Source organism: Phacochoerus africanus, chromosome 7 (assembly GCF_016906955.1).
Source record: "Phacochoerus africanus isolate WHEZ1 chromosome 7, ROS_Pafr_v1, whole genome shotgun sequence".
Taxonomy (NCBI): domain Eukaryota; kingdom Metazoa; phylum Chordata; class Mammalia; order Artiodactyla; family Suidae; genus Phacochoerus; species Phacochoerus africanus.
Window position 1 is genome coordinate 107,082,118 of NC_062550.1, and position 26,112 is coordinate 107,108,229.

At 39.1% G+C, this 26,112-nt stretch overlaps 1 protein-coding gene across 5 annotated transcripts in view; it reads right to left on the minus strand.

The window, feature by feature from the left end:
- Nucleotides 1-9,522, minus strand: part of NAV3 (neuron navigator 3) — a 351,685-nt gene extending 342,163 nt beyond the window's left edge. For 3 of the 5 annotated variants that reach the window (XM_047788374.1, XM_047788373.1, XM_047788372.1), the window contains exon 1: nt 8,777-9,521. In XM_047788374.1, the coding sequence (XP_047644330.1) occupies nt 8,777-9,019 (243 nt within the window). In that variant the 5' untranslated portion in view covers nt 9,020-9,521. Of the gene's footprint in view, nt 1-8,776 lie in introns of all 5 variants that reach the window. The other 2 variants (XM_047788376.1, XM_047788377.1) reach the window with 2 other exon arrangements.
- Between the last annotated feature and the right edge of the window lie 16,590 nt (nt 9,523-26,112).

A 26,112-nucleotide genomic window follows, 5' to 3' on the forward strand; every position in this document is an offset into this window, starting at 1 on the left:
AAGAAAAAGATATCATGCAAGACGTAGAATTTTGTGTTCTGTTGATAATTAATAAGTTCATCCAAACAGCTGTAGCTTATTTCACTAAACGGGCCATTTTTCCATAGCTTTTGAGCAAGGTATCCTAGATAAAAGTTTGTTCCAGTACATTTTCCTGATCTTTTGCACGATTGAACTCTCCTTTAACTGGAACTTTCCATATTCCATTTATCCTCAGCTTTTAAAATGTGGACTTGATCATGTCTCTTTGACACCCCCCCACATTCTCTACAGAGTAAGTCCAACCTCCTTACTGGGCATTTAAAGCCATCTTCCCAATTGCCTTATTTCAACTTCATCTCTCTTAACTACATCCTAGAATTGGTACAAAAGTTGTAGTTTTCTAAACAAAGCCAAGTATTTCATCCTTTGGGAAATGCTATTCTATGTAAGATGCCCTTTCTTCCATATTTATTTGGTTAAACAAATGCATTCGTCAAAACATGGCTGAAATGCTAACTTTGCTCATATATGGAAAGTTAATCACTGTCACATTTGTTCTACTATAAATTCTTAATATTACTAATTTTTGCATTAAATTACTCAATACTTGTATAGTATAATATAATAGGTAATAAATTGACCACCAACTCTATATGAGGCACTCTGCTGCCATATAGTTTACCTACGACATCTCATTTATTCTTTGTAACAATTTTACGTGGTTCGTTTTTATCATTGCCCTCATTTTACAGATGAGGAAGCTGAGACATAAGTGTTAATTGACTTGCCAAGCTCATTTGTTAAGTAAATATTGGGGCATTCTAAAACGAGAACTGCAGTCAGCAGATGTCAAGTGCTGCAAACAGGATGAAAACAAGAGGTCAATGTTAGCCAAGAAGAGGTATCTCTTTAAAGCCATTGGTAACCTCTAAAAAAACAGAAGTCAGAAACCAAGAAGAGTAAAGCAAATTTAAGGCTTGGAATAGTGGCAATAGACACAAACCACTTTTCATTTCTTTCTTTATTTTTAGGGCCACCCCTGTGGCATATGGAAGTTTCTAGGCTAGGGATGGAATTGGAGCTGCAGCTGCCGGCCTGTGCCACAAGCACAGCAATGCCAAATCCAAGCCACATCTGTGACCTATGCCATGGCTTGTATCAATGCCAGATCTTTAACCCACTGACCAAGACCAGGGATCGAACCCACATCCTCATGGAGACTATGTGGGTTCTTAACCCACTGAGCCACAGTAGGAACTCCCACAAACCACTCTTAAAAGAAATGTATCTGCAAAATTACAAAGACATTCTGAGGGATCATCTGAAGCTGGTGGAAAATATTAATAATAATAATTACCATTATTTTTCACATTATTAAAAATAGTAAAGATCTGAGCATTTTTAGAAGCTGATTCTAATGTAATGCTTTTCAACTGCGTTTGATTTTGCCTTCCCCAGAGATACACCTCACAACGTCTGGAGACACCTTTGGTTGTCGCAATTGAAGAAGGCTCCTGGCGTGGAGCAGAAAGTGGTAGGGACGGTGCTCGCTGTCCCACAAGAGCAATGTCATGGAATTATCAGGTCCCAATGTGACAAGTTTGGAAAATCTTGGTCAGAAGAATCCATTGCAGAGAAAGAGAATGAAAAAATAAGAGAAATGTGGTAACTGATAGAACAAAATCAGGAAGAAGAAGGAAGAGAGCAGATTAAAAAAAAAATCATCCTTAAAAAAAATTACCCTTAGAAAAGCTTTATCAAGAACTCTGCTCATTTGCCTTTCATTTTTTTTATAGACACAAAGACTAAAGCTCAAAGAGTTTAAATGACCTCATCCTTTCAAAGCCTAGCAGATACCTAATTCAAATCTTTGAGCTCCTAATTTGATGTTCTTTTAATTATGCCATATTATATTTTAAGTGCAAGACTGCCATAAAACAATTATTTTGTGAAAAATTTAATGATGTGCCTATTGATTTTATGTTTCCACAAACAACATATTTGGAGTTCCTGTTGTGGCTCAGTGGTAATGAACCTGACTAGTATCCATGAGGACACAGGTTTGATCCTTGGCCCCAGTCAGTGGGCTAAGGATCTGGCATTGCCATGAGCTGTGGTATAGGTTGCAGATGCGGCTCTGATCCCTCGTTGTGGCTGTGGGGTAGGCCGGCAGCTGCAGCTCCAATTCCACCTCTAGTCTGGGAACTTACATATGCTGTGGGTGTGGCTGTAAAAAGAAAAATCAAAACAAATCAAAAAGGAAGACATTAAATACACTGTTTTTATTTTATTATTGTATTGTATTGTATTTATTTTATTGTCTTTTTAGGGCTGTACCTGGGGCATATGCAAGTTCCCAGGCTAGGGGTCGAATGGGAGTCATAGCCACCAGCCTCCTCCACGGCCACAGCCACACCAGACCTGAGCCATAGCTGTGAGCTACAGAGCTACACCACAACCTGCGGCAACTCCGGAACCTCAACCACCGAGAGGGTCCAGGGATGGAGCTCGTGTTCTCATGGATACGGTTGGGTTCTTAACCTGCTGAACCAAAATGGGAGTTCCTTCCTGCCTTCCTTTTTATTGCAGGAAAGAAAAATGTCTATGTATTGGAAAGGAATTAAGTAAGAAGTATGTATTTGGCAAAATTGGCATCAAATACACTCCCAATATTGGCGCTTGCAAAAGAACAATGTAAAAGTTGTATGATTTTTTCAATAACATTTAATCACACATAATTTATTCCAGAATTTCTGGTAATTTCATAGTTTAATGCATTACACATAATTCTTCAAACACTTTGTAAAACACAAGCTGAAATTGTAGACAATAGTATTAGATTGCCACATTTCTGCAAATTGGTACTTAAGGAAAATAAATGCATGACACTGAAAATCGGAGTCTTCGCCTAGCAGAGAAAAAGGTGAAACTCAAGGATCCTTATCACATTCTTCACACCGTTGCTGCCACAAAGGCAAAATCAACGACGAAAGAGCAGTAATAGTTTCACTATGAAACTGGGAACATGAACGACAACTAGAAAAAGAAATCATCATATTTCTTCAGTTACAAATAACTAAATGTGCAAGGGCAGCAGAAACAGGCAGAGCAGGCGGAATCCTCTAGAGACCTGAGGGCTGACCTGTGCAGCTGTGGGCCTGGCCGGCTCTGGAAGTGCTGCCATGTGAGCAAGCCAACCGAGTGGGGTGCCGGGGTGCCGACAGTGCTCAGCAATCAGGCGCCTTCCCGGGAAGGAAACAGCTGGTGGCCAGAGCCACTGACATCTGCTGCTACAGGTCCCTCCTGCAGCGCTCCTCTTTATTTCTGGTTTTCCAACACTTTGGTAGAGGCCATGTGTCATCTTAATTGTCTTCTCCTGGTCACTCTAGGCACTTGGGCACACCGATTCATTCGCAACTCACTAGCAATGCTAACTCCTTAACACAAACCTTACTAACATGTTAAGGAGTCAAGTCAACCAATAGTGCTTCTTCGCTCCCCTTGGCACCGGAAGAAGACTTCACTGCTGCAGTGCTGTTGATTGCAAAAGGGTAGTGTTTTCTGGAACCATACAGCCTGCGTTTGAGTTCATACTCACCCACACTGAGATACTGGCAAATTTAACCTCAGTCTCACTTTCTTCCTCTGTAAAACGGGGATGGTAACAGTGCGTGAATAGTAAGGCTATTGTGAGGACAGAATGGAATGCTCCAGGAAGTGCCTGGGCCAGGAAACGGGGTACTGCAAGCCTCTATAAACGTTAGTTAATGCCAGTCTCCTTCTGGTAGGATTTCTCCTAAATGTCATTGACAGTGTAATTTTGTCTCATTGTTACGTCAGAGCCTTCCCCACTGTCTTCCTAATGAAGTCTGCCTATAGCTATAATCTGCCCCCAAACAGCTTGTTTTTCATTAATGGTCTGCTCAAACTGTAATGGCTTTCTCACTGGTTTTCCTCCATAAACCCTGTCCTCTAAGGAATGCGGTTGTTTCCGCTATCTCAGGCCTATCTGTCCACTAAATTCCAACCACCTGAGGAAGTATTTTCTGAATGTTCCCACCCAATGAGATTTCTTTCAAATCTAAAATCCTACAAAATAACTGCCCACATTAGCAATATTATCCATAAAATACATTTTCTTGTCATATCGTAATTTATGTTTAAAAAATATTACATGCAATGCTTCGCGTACCTTCTGTTTTCAAAGCATTAGTGTCGACACATTAACAAAACAGTAAGAGATAATCTCTATTTCGATTGTCCTTACAACTAGTAGGGTAAGAAGATAAAGCAAACATCTCTTCTACCACAAATATAAATGTCACTACTCTTCCAAGAAGCTTTCTCTATCTCCCCACCTGCATGTAAACATTCCTTCCTTTTAACCTCCGCAGCTGTTTATTCTTTTCCTTGACTTTTGAAATGAGTCTAAAGAGTAGGTGAAATTTGGAGGAAAGGGTATAAATAGAAAAAAATATTGCAAGTGTATCAGAAAGAGAGAGTGTAATGCAAAGGACAAAAAGAGGCTTTAGAGACAGATCTAGATTCAAATTCTGGATTCTGGTGCTAGCAGTTAACTGATTTTACGAGTGTCATTCACTCTCCTTCGGTTTACTTCTCTGTAAATGTGGATACGATACCTCATCTGAAACATTGTGAGACTAAAATGGGAAATGTCCTATAAAGTAGAAGAGAAGTGCTCAAAAAATTGTTTTCTATAATAACGTAAAAAAGAATCTTGAGTCTGTACAGGCAATCTAAGGAGGAAGGGGTGAGTTAGCCCAAGGCTGAAAGAAGGTGGAAATGAAAACAGGGGTAAAAGTTAGGTTTAAAGGAAGTTGGGGATAAAAAGTGAAGGTCCCTTTTTAGCGACAGGTACAGCCGAGGAATTTCCAAGAACAGTGAGGTCTGATGCTCAGTTGTATGCTATTCGCTTAACAGTGAGGATGTAAACACTCTTTTCTAACCTTGATCTTTAAGTAAAGTTTCCAAACCAAACTGACTCTCTTTCTCACATGGGTGAATGTCCAGGAAGAATGGAGAAAACAATCCATACGGGAGGAGACGCCAGAAAAATCTAAGGAAAGTAAGAAATCAGAATAAGAGATAGAGAAATGATAAATCCTTGAGACATCACGGTAGAATTTGAAAATTTATGTGACATGGAATCTGTAATTAAAGTTACTCATTTGTTATGACCATAGTAAGATATGCCCTCATACCGGTCAGAATCGCTATCATAAAAAAGAACACAAGTAACAATCTTGGGGAGAATGTGGAGAAAAGGGAACACTTGTACACTGTTGGTAGGAATGTAAATTGGTGCAGTCACTGTGGAAAATAGTATTAAGGTTTCTCAAAACACTGAAAATAGAACTACCCTATGACTCAGCAATTCCCCTCTTGGGTTAATATCTGAAAAAAAAATTTACACAGGCCCCAGTGTTCATAGCAGCATGATTTAAATACTCAGGATACAGAAGCAACCTAAGTGTCCATCAACAGACGAGTGGATAAAGCAGATGCAGAATATACACACACACACACACACACACACACACACACACACAGTTAATGTACATATACAAATAATGGAATATTACACAGCCAAAAACAAGAACAGAAATGCAGCTACATGGATGACTTGGAGAGTATTATGTTAAATGAAATAAATCAGACAAAGACAAATGCTGTATGATATAACTTAAAGTGGAACCTAAAAATACAACAAACTAGTGAATTTAACAAAAAAGAAGCAGACTCATAGATATGGAGAACAAATTAGTGGTTACCTTTGGGGAGAGGGAAGGGGGGAGAGGCAATAAAGAAGCACAAATTATTAGGTATAAACAAAAAGCTACAAGAATAGGTTGTATAACATAGGGAATATAGCCAATATTTTATAATAACTGTAAATGGAATATAACCTTTAAAAATTGTGAATCACTATACTGTACACCTAGACCTTCTGTAATATTTACATCAATTATATTTCAATAAAAAAAGAACAGCGAGATTAAGCAGTCTGAAAAAGATGGGACATCCAATAATGAGACATAGCACATGTAGATGCAGTTAGGATAGAAAAAGGGGTGACAACACCTGGGGACGATTGTAAGACAGAAGAAGGAACTAAGGTTTTTTCTTTAATCAGGATGGTGAATGTGTTGGGTGGATGTAATGGAGAGCTATAGGAAGAGAGACCAATTTGGAATTATTACAAGAGTTGACAGAAAACAAGGGTCAAAGCATGAGGATGCACGTAGGGGAATCCATCGAAATCTCCAGTTTCTAGCCAAGTACAGAATGTGCGATAGCGAGGCGCACCACTAGAAATTACACCAGGAATTCAAGGATAGATGCTCAGAATGACGGCATATGCACACTCATCAAAAACAAGGCCAGGAGAAGGGCGTCCTGCATTGAAGACACATTTCCAACCTTCTCCTATGTGGGTTTGCTCTCTCTAACCAGATCGTGAGGCTGTTTGGTGCAAGGACTAGCAGAATACTCCACATAAATGCTTCTTAATGACAGTCATCTATTGTGGCTACTATTCATGGAGGCTTTTGCTTAGAAATAGAACCCATAATTTTCAGTTTGGGCACATGGTTGCCTAGAATAAACTCTACATTTTCCAGTCTCCACTGCAACTACATAAGGCCTTGGAATTACAAAATAAATGGGCCAAACGGACGGAAGAACCCTTCACAAAATAGGATGTGTCCTTTTAATTGACTGGACCTCTATTATCTACTCAAGAGTGAGAGACAGATGCCAAAATGATGATGCTGGACAAAGAAGAGCGAGCCTGGTTCCCTGACGACTTCATGAAGTCACCCTACTTTTATGCTGACGTTTTACTATTTGCAGCCAAATATAATTATCTCTAACACAACTCCCTTGATCTTTTTTGCTATTGATTTCAGTTCTGTTTTCTCAAAGGTTTATACAATCTTTAAATATTCTTTTTGACATTTAGAGATACTCTGAAATGCTGACCAGGCATTCTTTATACATTTGTTCGAAAAAGTTTTTAATCTGGTAAGTGGCATGGTAAAACATCCCTATAAATACAGCATGGCTTACCACAGCGTCTTGCTGGCATATCAGATGCATGAGTGATAGGTTCTCTAACCAAAGAGATCAACCAAAACTCTATTACAAACAGTACTTACAGTGGTCAAGCCTTAGGCCAAGGCCATTTATCAAAGCGGAAGTTTGACTAAACCTGCGGAGATGATAGCCGTGATCAAGAGAGAAAAGTGGTTTCTCTCACATCTGATCTGTGGGTATACAGAGGATTAGAATGGCAAGGCATTTGCTTTTAATTATTTGCAAAATGTTAAAGTTTTAGTGTTTTGTTGATAATTTACACTTCCCTACTTTTTCATTGAATTGCTTATGTTGGACTGAGCACTCTAAGCCTAAAATTAATTATTTTTAACTGCTTTTCCTTGGGTAGATAATGCTTTCTTAAAACACAAAAGGAGTAATTTTACCCCTAGAAGCACTTTAAAAATCATTCCTTTCAAGCCTTATGTTTTATAGATTGAAAGACCCAAAGAAACTAATGAACTTAACTAAATCTTTCTCAGTATAATTGTCTGCTCATTCATTCATGTATTAATCCATTCAGTTACTACTAACTATTATGCATAAAGCTTTGAGGCGAGGGAGCTGGAGCACAGAGAAAGGCCCTGGCTTCTACGTCGTTTCAGTTTAGTGTGCATAGAAATAAATTGTCCAGACGAGGAAACTACAATACAGACTACGGTTTCGCAAGCATTACTACAGATGAAGAAGCCCAGGAGAGGGATGAGGGGAAGAGGGTAACTGGCCAAGACTTTAAAGCTGCATGAGGGTTGCCCCTAAGGGGAGACGAAAAAGGTGGAGACAGATGGAACGGACATTTCAGACAAAAAGGGTGACTTTCTTTTTAACTCACTGATTTCTAGAGGAAGGCTTTTTCTTAAATTAAAATTTAAAGGACACTTGGGTAGTAGAGTAAAAGAAAACCATTCCCTAAGAAGCCAGAGGTGAGAAGGGGGACTTGTAAAGCTTGACATCATAATTAAGGCTGCATTAAAAAGCGAAGTTTCTCGAGGTACGAATGATCCTCTGAAGATCCCTCCTCCCCCAGCACCTGGAGAAAACTCGAGTGGAGCACAACTTACCCCCGAGAGCTGTGAGCTACTGCTCACAAATGCCCTCAGCTAAGTGACTGAAAACCAGGTCAGTAGTAAGTAAAACAGCAGGGTTTCAGTGTACGAGTGAAAACACAGACAAATGGGCAGTATCAGGGAAAATCATATTTCATTTTCCTTCATGGTGCGAAGAATTAAGCAGTCCAGGATTCACACACTCGACAAGAAAGTATTTAGATGCAGAGGACATTTAGAGAAAAGTGATGGCACCTCTATGAGTTTTTACAAACAAATCTTCTTTCACATTATAACATATATGAAAAATAGTTCCCCTTTCCTTGTAATTGTGATTGCTTATGGTTATCAGTAAGAGAGATACCCGGGATTTCACCAGGCCCCTCACCCATGAGCAGTAACGAACATGTATGCATATTCAGAGAACTTTGTGCACAACGTGTGCAACAAGCGTAATTATAAATACAGCTCAAGACAGGCCAAATATTCAGCTTTCCAGCTCTGCAAACTACTTACTTTCTTATACGGGCATTCCTCTACTGCTTTCCATTACACAACACACTTTAGAGTCCACCAAAAAGGAAATTTGCATTCTCGCTTCATAGGTCTGTAGATAACCTTCAGACACTAACCTTGGTGTCCTCTGTCTCCTTAGGTTTTCCTTGGACGGGTTTCGTCTCTTCACATTCGCAGGTTGAATGTAATGTGAGCTTGCAACAAAGCACTGAGCTCTCAGATTCAGTCAGTTCCAAAGGGCTTGAAGAATAGTGCTGTGACCCAGGAGTGCCAAGACTGGGTATCGGAAGAGCAGTATGAACAGGCTTTGACCCAACAGCTGGCTGCCTCAGTTTTGAGGCAACCCCAAGTACAGGCATGGCTTCTATAAAGTATCTTCTTGCTGCCAAAGAAAATGCTTCTAACCTCAGTCTGGTAGACTCCAACTTCAGTATTTCCAGAACAAATACTTTACACAGAACTAGCAGTCATCATGATTTAAAAACCAAAACAAAAAAAAAAAAACTAATAACATTACTTTCAGGAAGAGGCAAAACTCCCCTTCATCTTTAGTTAAGTATCTTTCTCTCTTGCGAACATGAATTCTCCTATTCTCATTCTCTCATATATTCATTCTCTCTCTCTGTTCAGCGAGTCAGCGCCCATGTAATCTTAAATACTCCTTTGGGGAGAAAACTTTTCTTCAAGGTAACTGCTACAAAGCTCCTTCTCTAGCATTAAAGAGCTGCTAGTTTTACTTCTTCTCACTACAGCAGTCTGAGTCTGAGCACTGAGAATGAAAAAGAACAAAAGGAAAGCCCTTCAGTTCAACTGTCAAAGCAGCTAAAAGACCACAAGAGTGGAAGGGGAAGGACAGGCGTTCTTCCTGACTTCAGAAATAACCGGCTTACATTCTCTTTTTAAAGAAAATTGTATTTCCCCCAGCTTTGGGAAAAAAAAAAAAAAAAAAAGGACACGATTAATGGCCAACACAAACAGCTGTTGGAAGAACTTTTAGCCCGGAAACAATCTCAGCAATGAAGCCGTTTGTCTGATTTCCAGCTATTTTTCACTACTGACAGCCATGAACCACGGTGCTCATTCTGTCTTATCCCATGAAATCAGGTTTAGTTCATGCAATAGCAGCTAAAGCTGCTAAATCATTCAGCACAATCTGCCTGCCTGGGTTATGACAATATAGTAAATACAGAGAGCAGGTCACTAGCTATATCGTAATCATTTTTAAATGTAATAATGGTGATAATAAAAACATTTAAAGCTAATACAGATGGGAAATATACTACACAGCAGTTACTGGGCAAGCACTTCACGCATCAGCACGTCGAACCAATGGGGTAACTCAAGAAGAGGCACACATTTTCTTCACTTTAGAAAGAGGTTAACTCAGGTTCATTTGAATAATTTGACCAAAATCAGGCAGTTAGAAAGTGGAAGAGCCTGTACCATTTAAAGAGTAACTTTAATAGCCACTTAGAAACACATTAAAAATTGTTAACACTATTACTCATGCTCATTAAATCCACCTTAAAATCCTAAACTTTAGGAGTTCCCATCGTGGCGCAGCAGAAATGAATCCGAATAGGATCCATGAGGTTGCGGGTGCGATCCCTGGCCTCGCTCAGTGGGTTAAGGATCCGGCATTGCCATGAGCTGTGGTGTAGGTCTCGGATGGGGCTCGGATCTGGCCTTGCTGTGGCTGTGGTGTAGACCGGCAGCAACAGTTCCAATTCAACCCCTAGCCTGGGAACCTCCATATGCTGTGGGTGTGGCCCTAAGAGAAAAAAAACCAAAAAAAAAAAAAAAAAAAAAATTCCTAAACTTCTAAAAAGTGTTCAGTGATATAGTCAACGACTGTGAACGATAATCCCTCTAGTCATAAAATGATTTTATGATAATTTCCATTTGTGGTAAAAGCATGTTAGGATCTATAACAAAAGCAAGGGGTAAGTTCTTTTTGTTTGTTTGTTTTTTAGGTCCACATCTGTGGCATATGGAAAGTCCCAGGCTAGGGGTCAAATCAGATCTGCAGCTGCCAGCCTAGGCCACAGCCACAGCAACGCCAGATCCAAACCACATCTGTGACCTACACTGCAGCTCGCAGCAAAGCCAGATCCTTAACCCGCTGAGCGAGGCCAGGGATCGAACCTGCGTCCTCGTGGATGCTAGTCGGGTTCTTAACCCACTAAGCCACAAGGCCGACGACAAGAGATACGTTTTTAAGAAAGCATCTGACACAGCATTATTGTCTAGAAAGTAGTTGCAGTTAGACAATGGGTACCCAGAAAAATCCCCCTTCCACTTGGCAAATATAATTATGAGACAATATTGAGATGTCAATAGAAAATTTCTGCCTAACAACAGGAATTTATTTGATTTTATATCCTGTGTGTTGAAGGAATCTGTAAGACATTGACAGATTCCTTCCTCTTTTTTAAAATTTAGTTTGCTATATTTATATATCAACTCTCTTAAGAACTGGTACTATTACAAGTAATTAGTAATACTATACCATCCCCATAAAATTAGCAAACATTTGGTACTCTTTCAAATACAGTGGAAATTATGAAAATTATAATCATTATTATAGAAGATATCTCTGTAGGAAGGATTTTCTTTGTTTACTATTTCCAGCTCTAAAATTATTATGTTCTTTTATGTAACAAGGGGTAAATTACAAAAGAAGGAGCCAGCAGCTAAAGTAAGATTTGTTCTTTTGATATAAGTATAGAAAATCTTAAAACACAACTTAGGAATCTTGCAGACTTTCTTTTTTTTTTCTTTTTTGGGCTCCGCCCACAGCATATTGGAAGTTCCCGGGCTAGAGATGGACTCTGAGCCACAGCTGCAACCTACACCACAGCTGCAGCAACCGTGGATCCTTAACCCACTGTACCACAGTGGGAACTCCAAGACTCAAAACAAGTAACCCAAGTGGGCTTTGCATAACGAGATAATAAGGAAAAAATACATGAGTGGTGCCGAAGAAATGGAATGATCACTCTTAGGAAGTTTGTTACTTCACCATCTATAAACCATTTAACACCCTATCCCTTCCACAGGCTATAAGATACTCCAAAGCAGGAGATGTTTAAGTTCCTAAAATGGGATTTAAATTCTATGAGAAGGCATTTGCATCCTGTAAGCCACACAACGCAAACGAAATGGCATACTTAAAATAATAAGCCTTTCGGGGAAACAACGTTCTTGGATGACCATTCAAAACACATGTAACTGTGGGAACAGACCACTAGCCAAAATAAGACTGGTACTTGGGAGGATAATTTGGACCACCCAAGCAAGCAGTTCATCTCAGAGTTAAAAACGAAACAAACAAACAAGAAAACTGAATAGAAGTGCTGGCCGTACTTTAATTCGAATTGGCTAACTCTGAGCCAAAAGGTCTGTCACAGAAATGGGCACAGGGGCCAGTGCCAAATGCAGACACTGAAGAGTCACGCAAGACAAGCGGCAAGCTCTTGGGTAAGGAATCGCTAGATGCAGGGTTTATTCTTTAGATTTTCGTAAAACTGAGCCAAAAGTATGAAAGTATTAAAGCCAAGGCTTTCTTTTCCTACTCAAGGTTATAATTCTGCTTTGACTATTCTGTGTCCCTTGGCCCAGAATGTATCCTATAGCAGGCTACCTAACTTTCACACGAAATCGACACAACTCAATTTGCCCATCTCAAATAAGTTAACTGGTGTTTCAGAAACACAGACGGGGGGGACACGGATACAACCATACCGAAAGCAATGTCCACGTTCAATAAGGCGTCTTTTCACTTTGGAATGTCTGTTGTTTCAGACGATGTCCCGTCTCTAGGACCGAAGTGTGGAGTTGAGAATAGTTGTTCCTGTCGGTAGTCTATGAAGTGACATTTCTACCCCAAGAACAGTGAGAGCAGGTTAACTTATTCCAGAGGATTGACTGTGCGCCAGGGGCTGTCATCATCCTCATCCTAAAAGAACGCTGCCTTTGAGCAGGAGACAAAGGCGCTGAGAAGTAGTTAAAGTCACAGGAAATGGGGTTTCTCAGACGAGGTTCAACAAACCACCACCTGGGTGCTTTCTAAAGACACAGATTCCTGAATTCATCACAAATCTACCAAATAAGAATCATGAGGGAGAGAGAGAAGTTTGAGAACGGAATTTAAATAGAGGGATGGATTTTCCTATACATTAAAGTTTAAAATCTCTATTTTACTTGATTTGTAGCTTGACGGTTCAGGGAATGAGCTCTAAAAAGCTCAATGGCTTACGGTCAAACCTTTGTTTCCTCACTAGCTGTGAGAATCTGGCAGCTGATGCGACTCAGTCTCATCTTCTGTAAAATGGGAAAAAATATACTTCTTTCACAAGGTAGCTATGAGAATTAAAGGAGATAAGTGGATAAAGCCATAGGAACAGTTTTCACCATATAGTAAGTGCTCAATAAAAGTTAACCACTAATATTGTAAGGAATAGCCTTGAGAATTACTGTGGTGAGATTAAGAAGCGTAGTTGCAGATGTGGCCAGATCATAAGGGTTAACAGAACTGAACTAGAGAAAATCCTGAAAATAAAAATGAGCTAATACTCATTTTTTCCCCACCAAATCTAACAGGAAAAGCGGCACTGACTCCTAAAACACACTGCCTCCTAAAGCCATGCTTAAGTTGAAGGTATTAAAAGAATTCTAACCAGATTTTAGTATCAGTGCTTTTAAAAATAAATAATAAACTTCATGAAATGACAATTTGCTAACTGCTATTTATAAGAAAGAGAGAGAAAAATAACCAACAGTCAACCCTAAAAACATTCTTGCAAAAAGACAAAATATGATTGGTTAGCCCGATCTCACGTTTGCTAAGATAAAGAGAGAGTCATATTCTTATATTTAACATTTGGATTAAAGTAAAAATGATGCATAATACAGTTCCGCAATTCTAGGGAAACAATTCCGCTATTAGAAATAACAACCATCACGCGGACTCTGTCCTCATCCCAGCACCTTCGCTCACCGCTCTGCAATTAACACCCACGCCCACCTTTAGGAACCGACCAAGTGCTTTCTCACATAAGTTTTGCCTTTTTTAGCACACATTTAAAGGAAATCATGCAGTATTTTTTCTGATTTGTGTTCAGGTAGCATAATACTTTTGAAATGTATCTATGTTATGTGTATGAATAGTTCTTTCTCTTGTAGAGCTGAGATATATTCCATTGCATGGATGAGGCACAGTTTGTTTATGCAATCATCAAACATCTGGGCTGCTTCCAGTGTGAGGACGTTATGATAAAGCTCTATAAATGTGAGTACCTCTTTTGCGTTGCTATTATTTTCTCATGGATTAATAACTAGGAGGGATTGCTGAGTCCTCTGGCTAGTATACACTCAACTGTACAGGAAACTGGCAAACATTTCCGAAACGCAGCAGTCGCAATGCAGGAGAGGTCCAGGGGCTCCCCGCGCGTCACCTCGCTGGTCATTGTCTGCGGCCACTTTACGGAGAGGCGGTGCTGTGTCACTGCAGTTTTCCTGGGAGCTTCCCAATACTTTGCTGATGCGGAGCATCTTTTCCCATGTCTATGTGGCATGTCACCCACAGGCCATCTCAGGTGAACTGCCGCTTCAAGATGATTGCCCGTGTTTTTGTTGATTACTGACTTTTAACAGCACTTCATATATTTTGGATATAGGTCCTTTCTTAGAAATATTTTTGAAAACACTGTCTCCTAGTGTGTGAACGGTGTTTTGTTAGAAGACAATTCTCTTTATATTTCTCACACTTTTTCAGTCTTGTGAGCAGCACCCCTAACTAACTGTGCTTTTATGCTAAACTAGCTTTTCTAGATTTTTGAGTAGCCAAAAGCCTTCAGAGATAGAAATGGTGTTCCCTCTGAAGCAAAGAGTAGACTTGCTTACTGTATATTTTAATAGAGACCATGCTTCTCTCCAGGAAAAAAGGTGATTCGGGTTTGCTTGTAACTAATTAGAAAATACTTATGTACCCCAGGCTCAGCGCTTCTCGTCTGTTGGCCAACCCACCGCACATGCAGACCACCTGGTCCTTATCACGTGTGCTGTTGAAACTGAGGGCACAGAAACCTGCCCAAGAAAATATGATCTTCTGGCTACTGCTCTTTCTCTAGTTAATACACTGTCTCTGATCTCTAATGTCTCTGCCAGCTCCCTTGAATATATGCCAGGTTATTTTGTAAGCTGGCTGACAGTAAAATCTCAGACCTGGCACAGTTCTTGATGCCCCACAATTTTCCTAACAAAGCCTTTTAAACATCATCAGTTATTTTTTTATGTTTAAAGCTTTATCATGGCTTCCTACATATTTAGGATTATTAACTCTTGCTGATGAGTTGACTCCTCTAATACACATAATGAAAATGCTCTTTCTCTCTCTCGTTTTTTTTTTGGCCATGCCCATAGCATGTGGAAGCTCCTTGGCCAGAGATCAAACTTGTGCCACAGCAGTGAGAATTCTGCATCCTTAACCCGCTGCATCACAAGGGAACTTTGAAAATGCTTTATGTTTATTAATATTTCTTATTCTAATGTCTACGTTGGCAATGATTTGTTATTTCTTTTGATTACTGTTTGGTACAATTTTTCTATCCTTTGTCTTCACGGTTAAAGTGGACTTCTGGTAGGTGATACATATTCAGTCTTGTTCTTTTACTTTCTCTGACAATCTGTGCCTCTTATCTCTGCTACTGATTTAATTACGCATAGTTCTGTCTCCACATTTTCTAATGTTTGCTCTATGGTCAACCGTATGAACCTCTAACTCGTTACATACGTCTGCAAGTAAGAGTAAGTGAGAGGCTAAATATAATACAGGGGTCACGGCATTTATTTTCCTGTTCCCCTCACATTTTTGTGCTATTATTATTATCTCTTCTAATACATTAGAATGGCGCATTGTTATTTTGTTCTAAAATGTCATTTATGTTTTTAGGAAAAACGAAAATGAATAAAAATGCATTTGATATTTATCCACAAAATTTCTATTTCTGGTGGTCTTCATTCCTTTATTAAGATGCAGATTTCCATCTGGTATCGTCTTCCTTCACCCTGAATAACCTCCCGAAACATTTACTTTATGTAAGACTTGCTGGTAATAATTGTCTCAGCTTTTGTTTGGTAGGAGAAAGTTTACTTCACCTCAGATTTTAATAGAAACTTTCTGAGCACAGAATTCTAAGTTACCAAATTATCTTTCTTCAGTACTTTAAAGATGCCACTCTATTGTTTTTCATTTGCACAGTTTCTAAGGAGAAGTCTGTTGTAATTTTGATCTTGGCTACTCTTTACATACTGTGGCTGCTTTATCCAGTTTTTGTTAGCAATTTTCTGATTTTACTCGTAGCAATTTTACTTTAGTTATATTTCTTCTCCTTTTTTTTCCCCTATCTGTTGTTCTTCTTTATAGTTTTGTCAAGTTTGGAGAATACTTAACAGTTATTTCTAAAACATTTGCTGCCTCCTCCTTCCTCTGGGGCTCCAGTTACACATGTCAGACCATTTGCTTTTGTACCATAGGTTACTAAGGTTCTCATTATTCTTTACATCTTTTTCACTCTCTGTTCTTCATTGCGCCATCAGCAAACCTCTGCTGCAACACCGTCAAGTTCACCGATCTTGTACTTACTCTGCTGTTCATCTTACTTAGTGTACTTTATTTCAGATACTGAATTTTTCATCTGTAAAAGTTCCATGAGTGTCCTTTGTATCTATCATTTCTCTTCTTATCATATTTAAGTTCTCTTCTCTCTTCTTGAATTTATGGAGACTATTTATAATAGCTGTTTAATATTGTTATATATTAGTTTCATCATCTCTGTCATTTGGGGGTATGTTTTTATTAATGGATCTTTCTTTTTCTTCCTGGATACGGGTCTTGTTATATTCCTTTTTACGTGCCTGGTAAATTTTTTACTAGATGAGAGACATTTTAAATTATACACTGTTGTATGCTGGATTTCACATAGTATATGACATTGGAATGACACGATTAAGTTACTTTCAAGGCTTTCTTAAAAGCTATTTTGTTTTTAAAGATATGAATCAGCTTGTTGTCCAGGGCTAACTTACACCACTCTTAAATAAGTACCCTGTTTTGAACTCTAGCAAAGGCTCAGGTATTCAGTGTTCTCTCCACCCCATCCAGGTGAAAACACCAAGTAACTTACATAAATTGTGGGACTTGCTTATCGTACTTTTTGCTTGTTCTTCTTTCCCTGAACTTCGTTTCCTCTCCTGCATATACAGTGTCGCCCTCCATCAAACACTAGAGGATATGCCTCTGGGAGTTTCCAGTGTTAACTCTCATTCTCTCTTTCTTTCTCTCTGTCTGAAAAATTGCAGACCTCTAGGCTTTCCTGAGCTATGATTTCAGTCTCTGCAACTCAGCACCGTGCCTGGGCTCTACGTGAGTTGTCCACCCTACTCTGGGATCTGGCTATGCCTCCAGGAAGTCAACGGGCACAACAGGAGGACTATGTATTAACTGTCCTGCTCTCAAACGTCACCCACCTATGTCGCCTTTTTTCCCATCGCTGAGGGACGTTGTTTCATACACTTCTGTCCAGTTGCTAGGTTTTTAGGACAGCAGAGTAAATTAGATCTCTGTTAATTTATAACGGTTAGAAGCAAAAGTAAAGAGTCAGACATTAATATTTTTCTCCAATCTATCTTAAAACTTGTTGACTGTTAGTAGTTTTTCATAAAAAAAAAAACCTCAAAAACTGTTGGTTAGCCTCCTTCATTTAACTTTGCATAAACCTTAGAGAAGAAACAATTTGTCCTGACAGCTTGCGAAATGTTTGATTGATTGGGATATATCGTCTGCCAAATCTAATGAGAACATTTACATAATAAAAAATGATGCAGGATACAATGAGCATGGAGTTAAAACTATTCTCCGGACCTGGCTTGAAACTCGTAAAACACAGAGGTCTGTTTTAGAATGTTTCCTCTCAGAATCCCCATTGGCATCTTTTTTTTTTCAGATATCTGGGAAAAATCTGATGCAGAGAGAAGTATTAGCCATGTAGAATATTTGAGGGGGCAATAAGCCAAAATATGCCTTTATTGTGGTACTAGGCAGGGTAAAATAAAGTAAACCAGCTGGCTCAAATATAAAGGAAGGTGATGAGTGCAAAGGAGCCATAGGAAAATGGCCAATGGACATTTGGAAGTGTACATGATACCCACTAAAACAAGGACCAGTGCAGGAGAAGTGAAAACTGATTACATTTGCTCTATGGCATACATTTAGCGTCTTACAGGCTTCCTTACAATATTCTACTGATAATAGGTAATTGAGAAAATAAAATTCACCAAGTTCAGAGGGCCTCTTAACCACAAAGTATAATGAAAAGCAAATGCAGTAAACTTTGAAATGGCTCTGCATGTTGATACTCTCCCTTCCAGAATATCATCCACCAGCGTCAAAAATATACACATCTGGAGAAAGGACAGCTATTTCATTAAGATAAAAATCACTTCAGTAGTCTTGCCAGATAAATTTCAGTGCTCCAGTAAGAAAGAAAATCTTCCTCAAAAAGCTCATTAATAATTTAAAAACACTTATACTTGAAAAGACTATTCCTACTGGCACATAAGTATAAAAATACATTGTGTTGTGACAGTAAAGAGAGGGACCTTAGCCCAAGTCCTGTCAGTCTGGTCCCAAGTAAATGCAGCTGAATAATTTTAAGCATAACTATATATAAAGAGACTATTTTATAAAAGTACCTTCTTTCTACGACTGTTCCTTTGACACTTTTCATTATTTTTAGCTATTTTTGAACATTATATATAAATACGAATGGGTAGGAATGCAAACTGGTACAATAACTATGGAAAACAGTATGGCGGTTCCTCAAAACACTAAAAATAGAACTACCACAGGATCTAGAAATCCCACTCCTGAGCGTATATCGGAGATAACCATATTTCAAAAAGATACAGGCACCTTGGTGTTCACTGCAGCACTGTTTACAATAGGCAAGACGCGGAAGCCACCTAACTGACCATCGACAGAAGGATGGACAAAGAAGATGTGATATATACATACATATATATGGAATACGACTCAGCCATAAAAATGAACTAATGCCATTTGTGGCAACAGGGATGGACCTAGAGATTATCCAACCAAGTGAAGTCAGACAAAGACAAACGTCACCTGAGCTATATAAATGTATATGTGGAATCTGAAAAAATGATACAAATGAATTTATTTACAAATCAGAAACATATTTACAGACCTTGGAAGCACACTTGTGGTATAAAGGGGAAAGGTGAGAAGGAGGGATGGACTGGGGGTTTGGGACTGGCGGACGCGCACTACTGTAAATGGGATGAATGTTCAGTGGGAACCTCCTAATGTTCCGTAATAACCTCTACGGGAAAAGAACCTCAGAAAGAATGGATATAGGTATACGTATAAATGAATCACTTTGTGGTACAGAAATCAGGACGACATTGTAAATCAACTCTACTTCAATAAAATTTTAAGATTTAAATAAATAAAAATGAGTTTGCTAAGATAAAGAGATGACCCCAAAAACATAACTGCTTAAATGGTATCAATAAAAATACTGTGGACAAATGTACTTTCTGAAGAATTTGTAGGACTATCACTTGGAATTTTACACACTCTCATATCCTAAGCATCCTAGGGTATGATACAGAACCACTGCCCTTGTTGGGAATAAAAATGCTAACTATCCCCTGATTTATTTCAGACACACTGAGGGTGTGTGAGAATTCTTTCAGGAATTCAGATGAAATCTTTTCTACCATTCTCTCTTTATTTATTTATTTATTTATCTGTATTTTAACCCAAAAAGTGGGTTAAATTAATCACTACCTATGATCAGGAGCTACGTTCCTTAGCTTTAGCAAAGGGAATATCGGTTGTAACTAACTGTCATTCCCATTCCAGGAGACCACCCAGAAGACCCACCCAAATCAACAGCTTCACAAAGGTGGTCTTTATCAGACGATGCAGCATTTTACTGGAACCCTGGGGAACATTTCAAAAAGCTGTGTGTGTGGTAGTGGGGAGGAGAGAAGAAATACTGAGAGATTCAGAAAGATCACCTGTTATTCATCTCATCTGTAGACATTAAAACGAGAAACAGGGAATCGGGAGGAAAGGATGAAAACATCAGCTCTAAAGACTAGTCTTCTAATATCCTGAGCATTTTATTCGGGTGCTTGGTCAGCAACATAAAATACATATACCTTAAGAGCATCTGTTTATTCCCCTGAGCGGAAGTACTGATCCAGGGCCACCACCTGTGGTTGCTGCGCCTTCACACCCGGACTGGTGCAGTGCATAATCTTCCCAGCTGTATGCAACGGTTCTATTCACAACAGACCAGAAATACAACAGGACAAAAAACTGGAAAACCAGGTTTTTGTATCAGGGACCCTAATCCGTTAGATTCAGAAATACATAGAAAATATTCCATAAACGATGCAAGCTTCAAATGCAAGCTTGAAAAAGTCTGAGGGCACACTTCGAAGCTTTCTTTTTCATCCGCCTCTCACCAACACAGCTTGATGTATTCACCCCTCTGACTGGCATTGTATTCATCCCTATCTCGATTATCTCTTTTCTTACTAAAATGTCTATGTCCAAATATACCTTCCCTTCACTTTCATATCATCCAAGTCTCAAGTGTTCCTTTTTTTTTTTTTTTTCTTGGTCTTTTTGTCTTTTTAGAGCCACACTCAAGGCATATGGAGGTTCCCCAGTCTAGGGGGTCCAATCAGAGCTATAGCTGCCAGCCTACACCAGAGCCACAGCAACATGAGATCCACGCCACATCTGTGACCTACACCACAGCTCATGGCAACACCAGATCCTTAACCCACTGAGCGAGGCTGGGGATCAAACCTGCATCCTGCTGAAGGCTAGTCGGGCTCGCTAACTGCTGACCACGATGGGAACTCCTCTTTTCTTGAAATTTCACAATGGAAGAATGAGTTCTGACAGCAACAGAAACTGTTGCCTAACTCTTCCTTACGTATTTTTTTTGATTATCGGTTTTATGAATGATATATATGTTGCCGTAAAATATTTTCCTCTTTTCTATTTCAATTGTTTGGAAGCTTGAAAATGGCTGGATAGAAAAGCATCACGTCATGTTGACAAAGTACAATAGATTTCTGTAAAGATGAGTTTTAATTCAAGGCTTTTTAATCATTATCAATATAAAATAAAGATTAGAAGTTTCCAATTTTTAACAAAGTTGAAAATTTAGGCTAAGATGTTTTGTTTTCTTCATTTTATTCTCTGTATCCATATTCTCTTGGTAAATATTTTTACAAAAACATTTTGTTTCTTATACCCCCCACAACTCTTCCACAAAATATTTATAAGCTTTAGGGAATGGGCAAGGATCAAGGATGAGAATAGGGGAAAAAAGGGTAATTCATTTTAGTATCTACAACTTCAGCCTGCTTTTCATTTTTAACAGCTATATTTTTAAAAATTAGAGAGATTCCACAAACTTAGAAGACGTGAAAATGAGGAAGATAACATGCTATTAAGTAGACGGTGATAAAGCAGAGTTTTATCTAACAGAAGACGGACTCAGGAGCCTCAGCTCCATACCTCATCACCAGTCAACTCCAGCACTTCGAGGGCGAGCAGCATATCTATGCTAGTGTTGTGTTGGACTTCCCAGGTGGCTCCCAGCGGAACCACTTGGCATTGCTTCTACGCCCCAGTTGCATCAATATTCAGTTCAGACAAAAATGGAACAAAAGGGTAAGAAGGAACCACCAAAATCATTTATAAGTGTCCCGTGAGACTCATGAAAAGTGCACAGAAATATCTACTGCTGCCATGAGCCTACTCTCTGCCAAGTTCCCCAACAGCACCAAGAAGCTTTGACGTTGATCAGCTTCACTATCACTGAGGAGATCTCACCCCGTCTGTGAAAACGCTCTGCAGTGGATTTTAAGAATATGGAGAACACTTGCAGAGCCAAAGTAAAGTAGAATAAAGTACCATTAGATTTGCTGAAAGGGGGATGAGCTGAAATCTATCAATCTATCAACAACTGCCCTAATCCAACCTACATGTGCACTTGGAATACAGAACCAGGCAAAGGAATAGTCTGCTAACTTTTAAAGTATCCTCACTTTTCCTGACTTAAACTTGGCTTATAATAAATGCATTTATTTTCATCTTCTTTATCATAAGTAATACAGAACCTCTCACACATGCTTTTGGAATCAATAGGAAAAAACAAAACAAAACGAAACTTTCTTCTCTGAGACGCAGGCAGAATGGAAGAGGGCAAGTTTAAGACGCAGGGTCATGTGTTATGTGCACCCCCCTCTCTGAAGCCTTTTGGACGGAGACCATCGGATGCTCCCCTGATCCTCCCACATGTGCTGCTTCACTACAGACTCTGCTAAGGACGTGTGACCTTCCACACGGCGGCCACTGTAAACAAAGGGTATTGGGGTCCACATGCTCTTAGTCTTAGGGACAACCCCGCCTGCTTTGCACACTTTCTGACAAAAACAGGCAAAGAAAACAAAACAACATAAAACAGCCTGAACAAGTGGAAATGGAAAGTTTCATGATTCTAATGGGATGGGATAGACTCCTCTCCTCTAAAGCCAATTTCCTTGCTTCCTATTAGACAGAACAATCACACATTAAAAATATATCATTTTGGGAGATGCTGTCATGGCTCAGTGGTCACCAAACCTGACTGGTATCCATGAGGACACAGGTTTGATCCCTGGCCTTGCTCAGTGGGTTAAGGATCTGGTAGGTCACAGACATGGTTCGGATCTGGCGTTGCTGTGGCTGTGGCGTAGGCTGGCAGCTGCAGCTCTGATTTGACCTCTAGCCTGGGAACCTCCATATGCCTTGGCTGTGGCCCTAAAAAGACAAAAGACAAATATATATTGTCTTTATAATTATTTATATATAGTTTTCATGGGAAAGTTTAAAAAATCATGCCAAAAAGCATGTGCATCCTAGCGGTTTTATTTCTGTAAGTCTTTCAGCGATGGTGGCATATTAGTACTTTCTACTGTCCATACCACAGATTCTCATAAAACAGGATATTTGGGTTTTCTCTAACCACAGCATTATGAAAAATTAATTCAATTCAATGTATGACTTTAAGTTAAATTATTAAACTCCAGTGTTCTTTGAAGTTGTTTTCTTTATATATATATATATATATATATCAAGATATTCTAACGTGTCTCCTTCCCCAAACACAAATATATTGATTTCACTACATCTCAGCTTCTAACTTATCTGCCTATGGTATCTTACCTAAAAGGTGCTATCGCAATAGCCCAATGCTTTTTAAGTGACAAGGTTAAGTTCAATAGTTTAGGCCTCTTCATTCTTGATACTGAGGAACTATACAAAAATATTGCCTGGAAGTTCCCGTCATGGCTCAGTGGTTAACGAATCCAACTAGGAACCATGAAGTTGCAGGTTCAATCCCTGGCCTTGCTCAGTGGGTTAAGGATCCGGTGTTGCCATGAGCTGTGGTATAGGTTGCAGGTGCGGCTCGGATCTGGCGTTGCTGTGGCTGTGGTGTAGGCGACGGCTACAGCTCCAATTAGACCCCTAGCCTGGGAACCTCCATAGGCTTTTTTGCAAAAGCAAAAAAAAAAAAAAAGTATATATATATGTGTGTATATATATGTATATGTATATGTATATGTATAGACTGATCACTGAAAGATGCTTAGAAACATATTTACCCCTTTGAGGGTTAAAAGGAGATAAAGAGGGACCAGTGGTGATTTTTCCCACCAGGTTGCATCTCTCAGCTGGGTTTTAAGAGCTATATAACCAAATAAGTATATGGAGACCACAACCGCTACAGTGTACATAAACAAGAAAAATAATTCCAATACCATGCCCCAAAAACTACAATAAAGGTGAAGGGACCATTTAATTGCGCATCTGGCAATGATAAGAAGTAAAAAAGGGAAAATGCTCAGGAGAGGTTAACACTTGCCTCTGCAGTAAGAAAAGCAGAGTGTGGTCTTGACGACATTGCTGGGGGAACTTTGCACAATGTTTTAATCAAAACCAAGGCCCTGAAGGAAACTTTAAAGGAAAAAAATACACATACAGAAAGAAACAAAAAAAATTACGCTCCGCAGCTTCTCCTCTTGAATTTTTCTCCAGAGGACCTAACTTAAACAAAACAACTCTGGCAAAGAACAGGCTTATTATTCCTTTACAGAATATTCCATAAAAGTGTAAAATTACTAGTGCATGTTAAAGAGGGCATACTTATTCCAGGCAATTAAAATAGTGAGCTCCATTTAGATAAGGTTTAAAGTTTGGTTTTCCACTTTCTTTCTCTCCCATTTACATTTTATTGGCATATTTTCTGCCTCAGCACCTGAGCTCCTATAAACATCCTTCCAAAACTGATCACCGAAGTATCTGCAGTAAATTAGGATTAAGGATCAATAGAGAGCCACCTAAAAGACAGAAAGAGTATAGTAACTGGAAAAGCGAATGAAAAAACTGCAATCAACAGGAGCAACCACAGTGTGACAGCAGCATGTAAAATACCACCTGTGCAGACACACAGTCACAAAATTGAGTTTGTCAATCAGCAAGAATTCACAGGGTTGCTAACACATACATGGCCCTTTACTACTTTCTCTGAACTTCCACAAGTTCACTGGAAAACAATGAGCACCCCCTCCAGAGGCTGGAGGTCATAAAGATGTTCAGAATTGAGCTGAAACGTAAAACCCTACCTTACTCATTTTCAATAACTTTTAAAACAGTTGCCCACTGACATAAAACATTTCTTCTTCAAGTCTGGCTTAGGGAAGGTGGGAGGAGGGGCAAATAATAAAATCAAGTAAATATAAAGCTGAATGGGACAAGATACTGTGTTTATAAGTAAAACTCAAAGGCTAAGGGCATAAAGCCTGTAGGGTACGCAGCCGGGCACCAGTCGAGGGAGAGGAAGATACCAAAGCATGTCAGAGGCTACTTGGTGGCTTCACCTTCCATTTTTCTTGTCATTTGTGCTCACACTGGGTAAAGAGCTTCTAGAGAGTCCTGAATAATACACTCATAGGACAGGGACCAAAAGAAATAAACGCCTTTATCTTGGAACCGATCTGAAAGTCCTGACCATGTGCCAATTCTATCTAGAAAGTGAAAAAGTGGTTTTCCAGTGTATTCACTTTTCAGAAGATTGACAAATTCCTTCTCTCTGTAAAAAGGCGCCTTCTTCTCTTAGCTAAAACCACTTATTTACATGTTGACCATATTAGAAAGTGCTCAACAAGTCTGAAAAGATAACATTAGATAATAATTGGATATTACAGTTAAAAAATCATAAAATAACAGCTCATGTTCCCAGACTTTCTATTTCTAAATCCTTTTTTTTGGGGGGGCTGAACCCACAGCATATGGAGGTTCAAAGGCTAGGGATCGAATCAGAGCTGCAGCTGCTGGCCTACGCCACAGCCACCGCAATGCCAGATCCGAGCCGTGTCTGAGACCTACACCACAGCTCACAGCAACAGATTCTTAACCCACTGAGCAAGGCCAGGGGTCGAACCTCATCCTCAAGAACACCAGTCAGATTCATTTCCGCTGAACCATGATGGGAACGCCTCTAATATTTTTTAATAGTCTTCATTCTTAACCACCTCCAATGAATATCATTTCCCCCTGAATGTGCCTTGTAATTATCCACAAATATCCACCAATTCATTCTCAATTACTCTCCCATCCAATTTCTTACTGCCTTTGAAATTCTATCTTATGTTTCCTCAGTATTCTTGCTCTTATCCCCTGTCCTCTAAAATCACTCAATATATGAGACTATCTTGACACATAATGTATTTCATTTCCCCATGAATTCTGGTATATATTAAAAGGTTCCAAAATACCATAAAATATCAATAGAAAATTATTATCCAGTTTTCCTTAAACATCAGATTATTATTTTAGTGGAATATCTAAAAAATTGCTAAGTACCCCACCCAAGTTCTCAGTTTTGCTAGATCATACTTGGCAGTCTAAAAAATTACAGTGTACAATTTGGAAAGGATGTGGAGATGGGATGTAGAGTGAAGAAGGTTTGATGAATTATGACATCTCTGGAAGCCATGACCGCACTTTGTATTAGAACTCAGATGTTCTAATATAAAGTGAAAATTTTATGAGACTACGATGTAATTTTAAAAGCTACAACTTACTGGAGATGATATACACGATAATTTAAAAAGCCATTCATCAGTGGGTATATCTGGATTTTTTTGTAGTGCATTATACTTAACCTCTCTGCTCATGGTAGAGATCCTTAGCCTACCCAAATATTTAAAATGGAAGGTCAATATTTACTATGTGCTCCTGAAAATACATATGCTGTAATTCTAGTAATGAGAAAATAGTAGCATAATAACATAG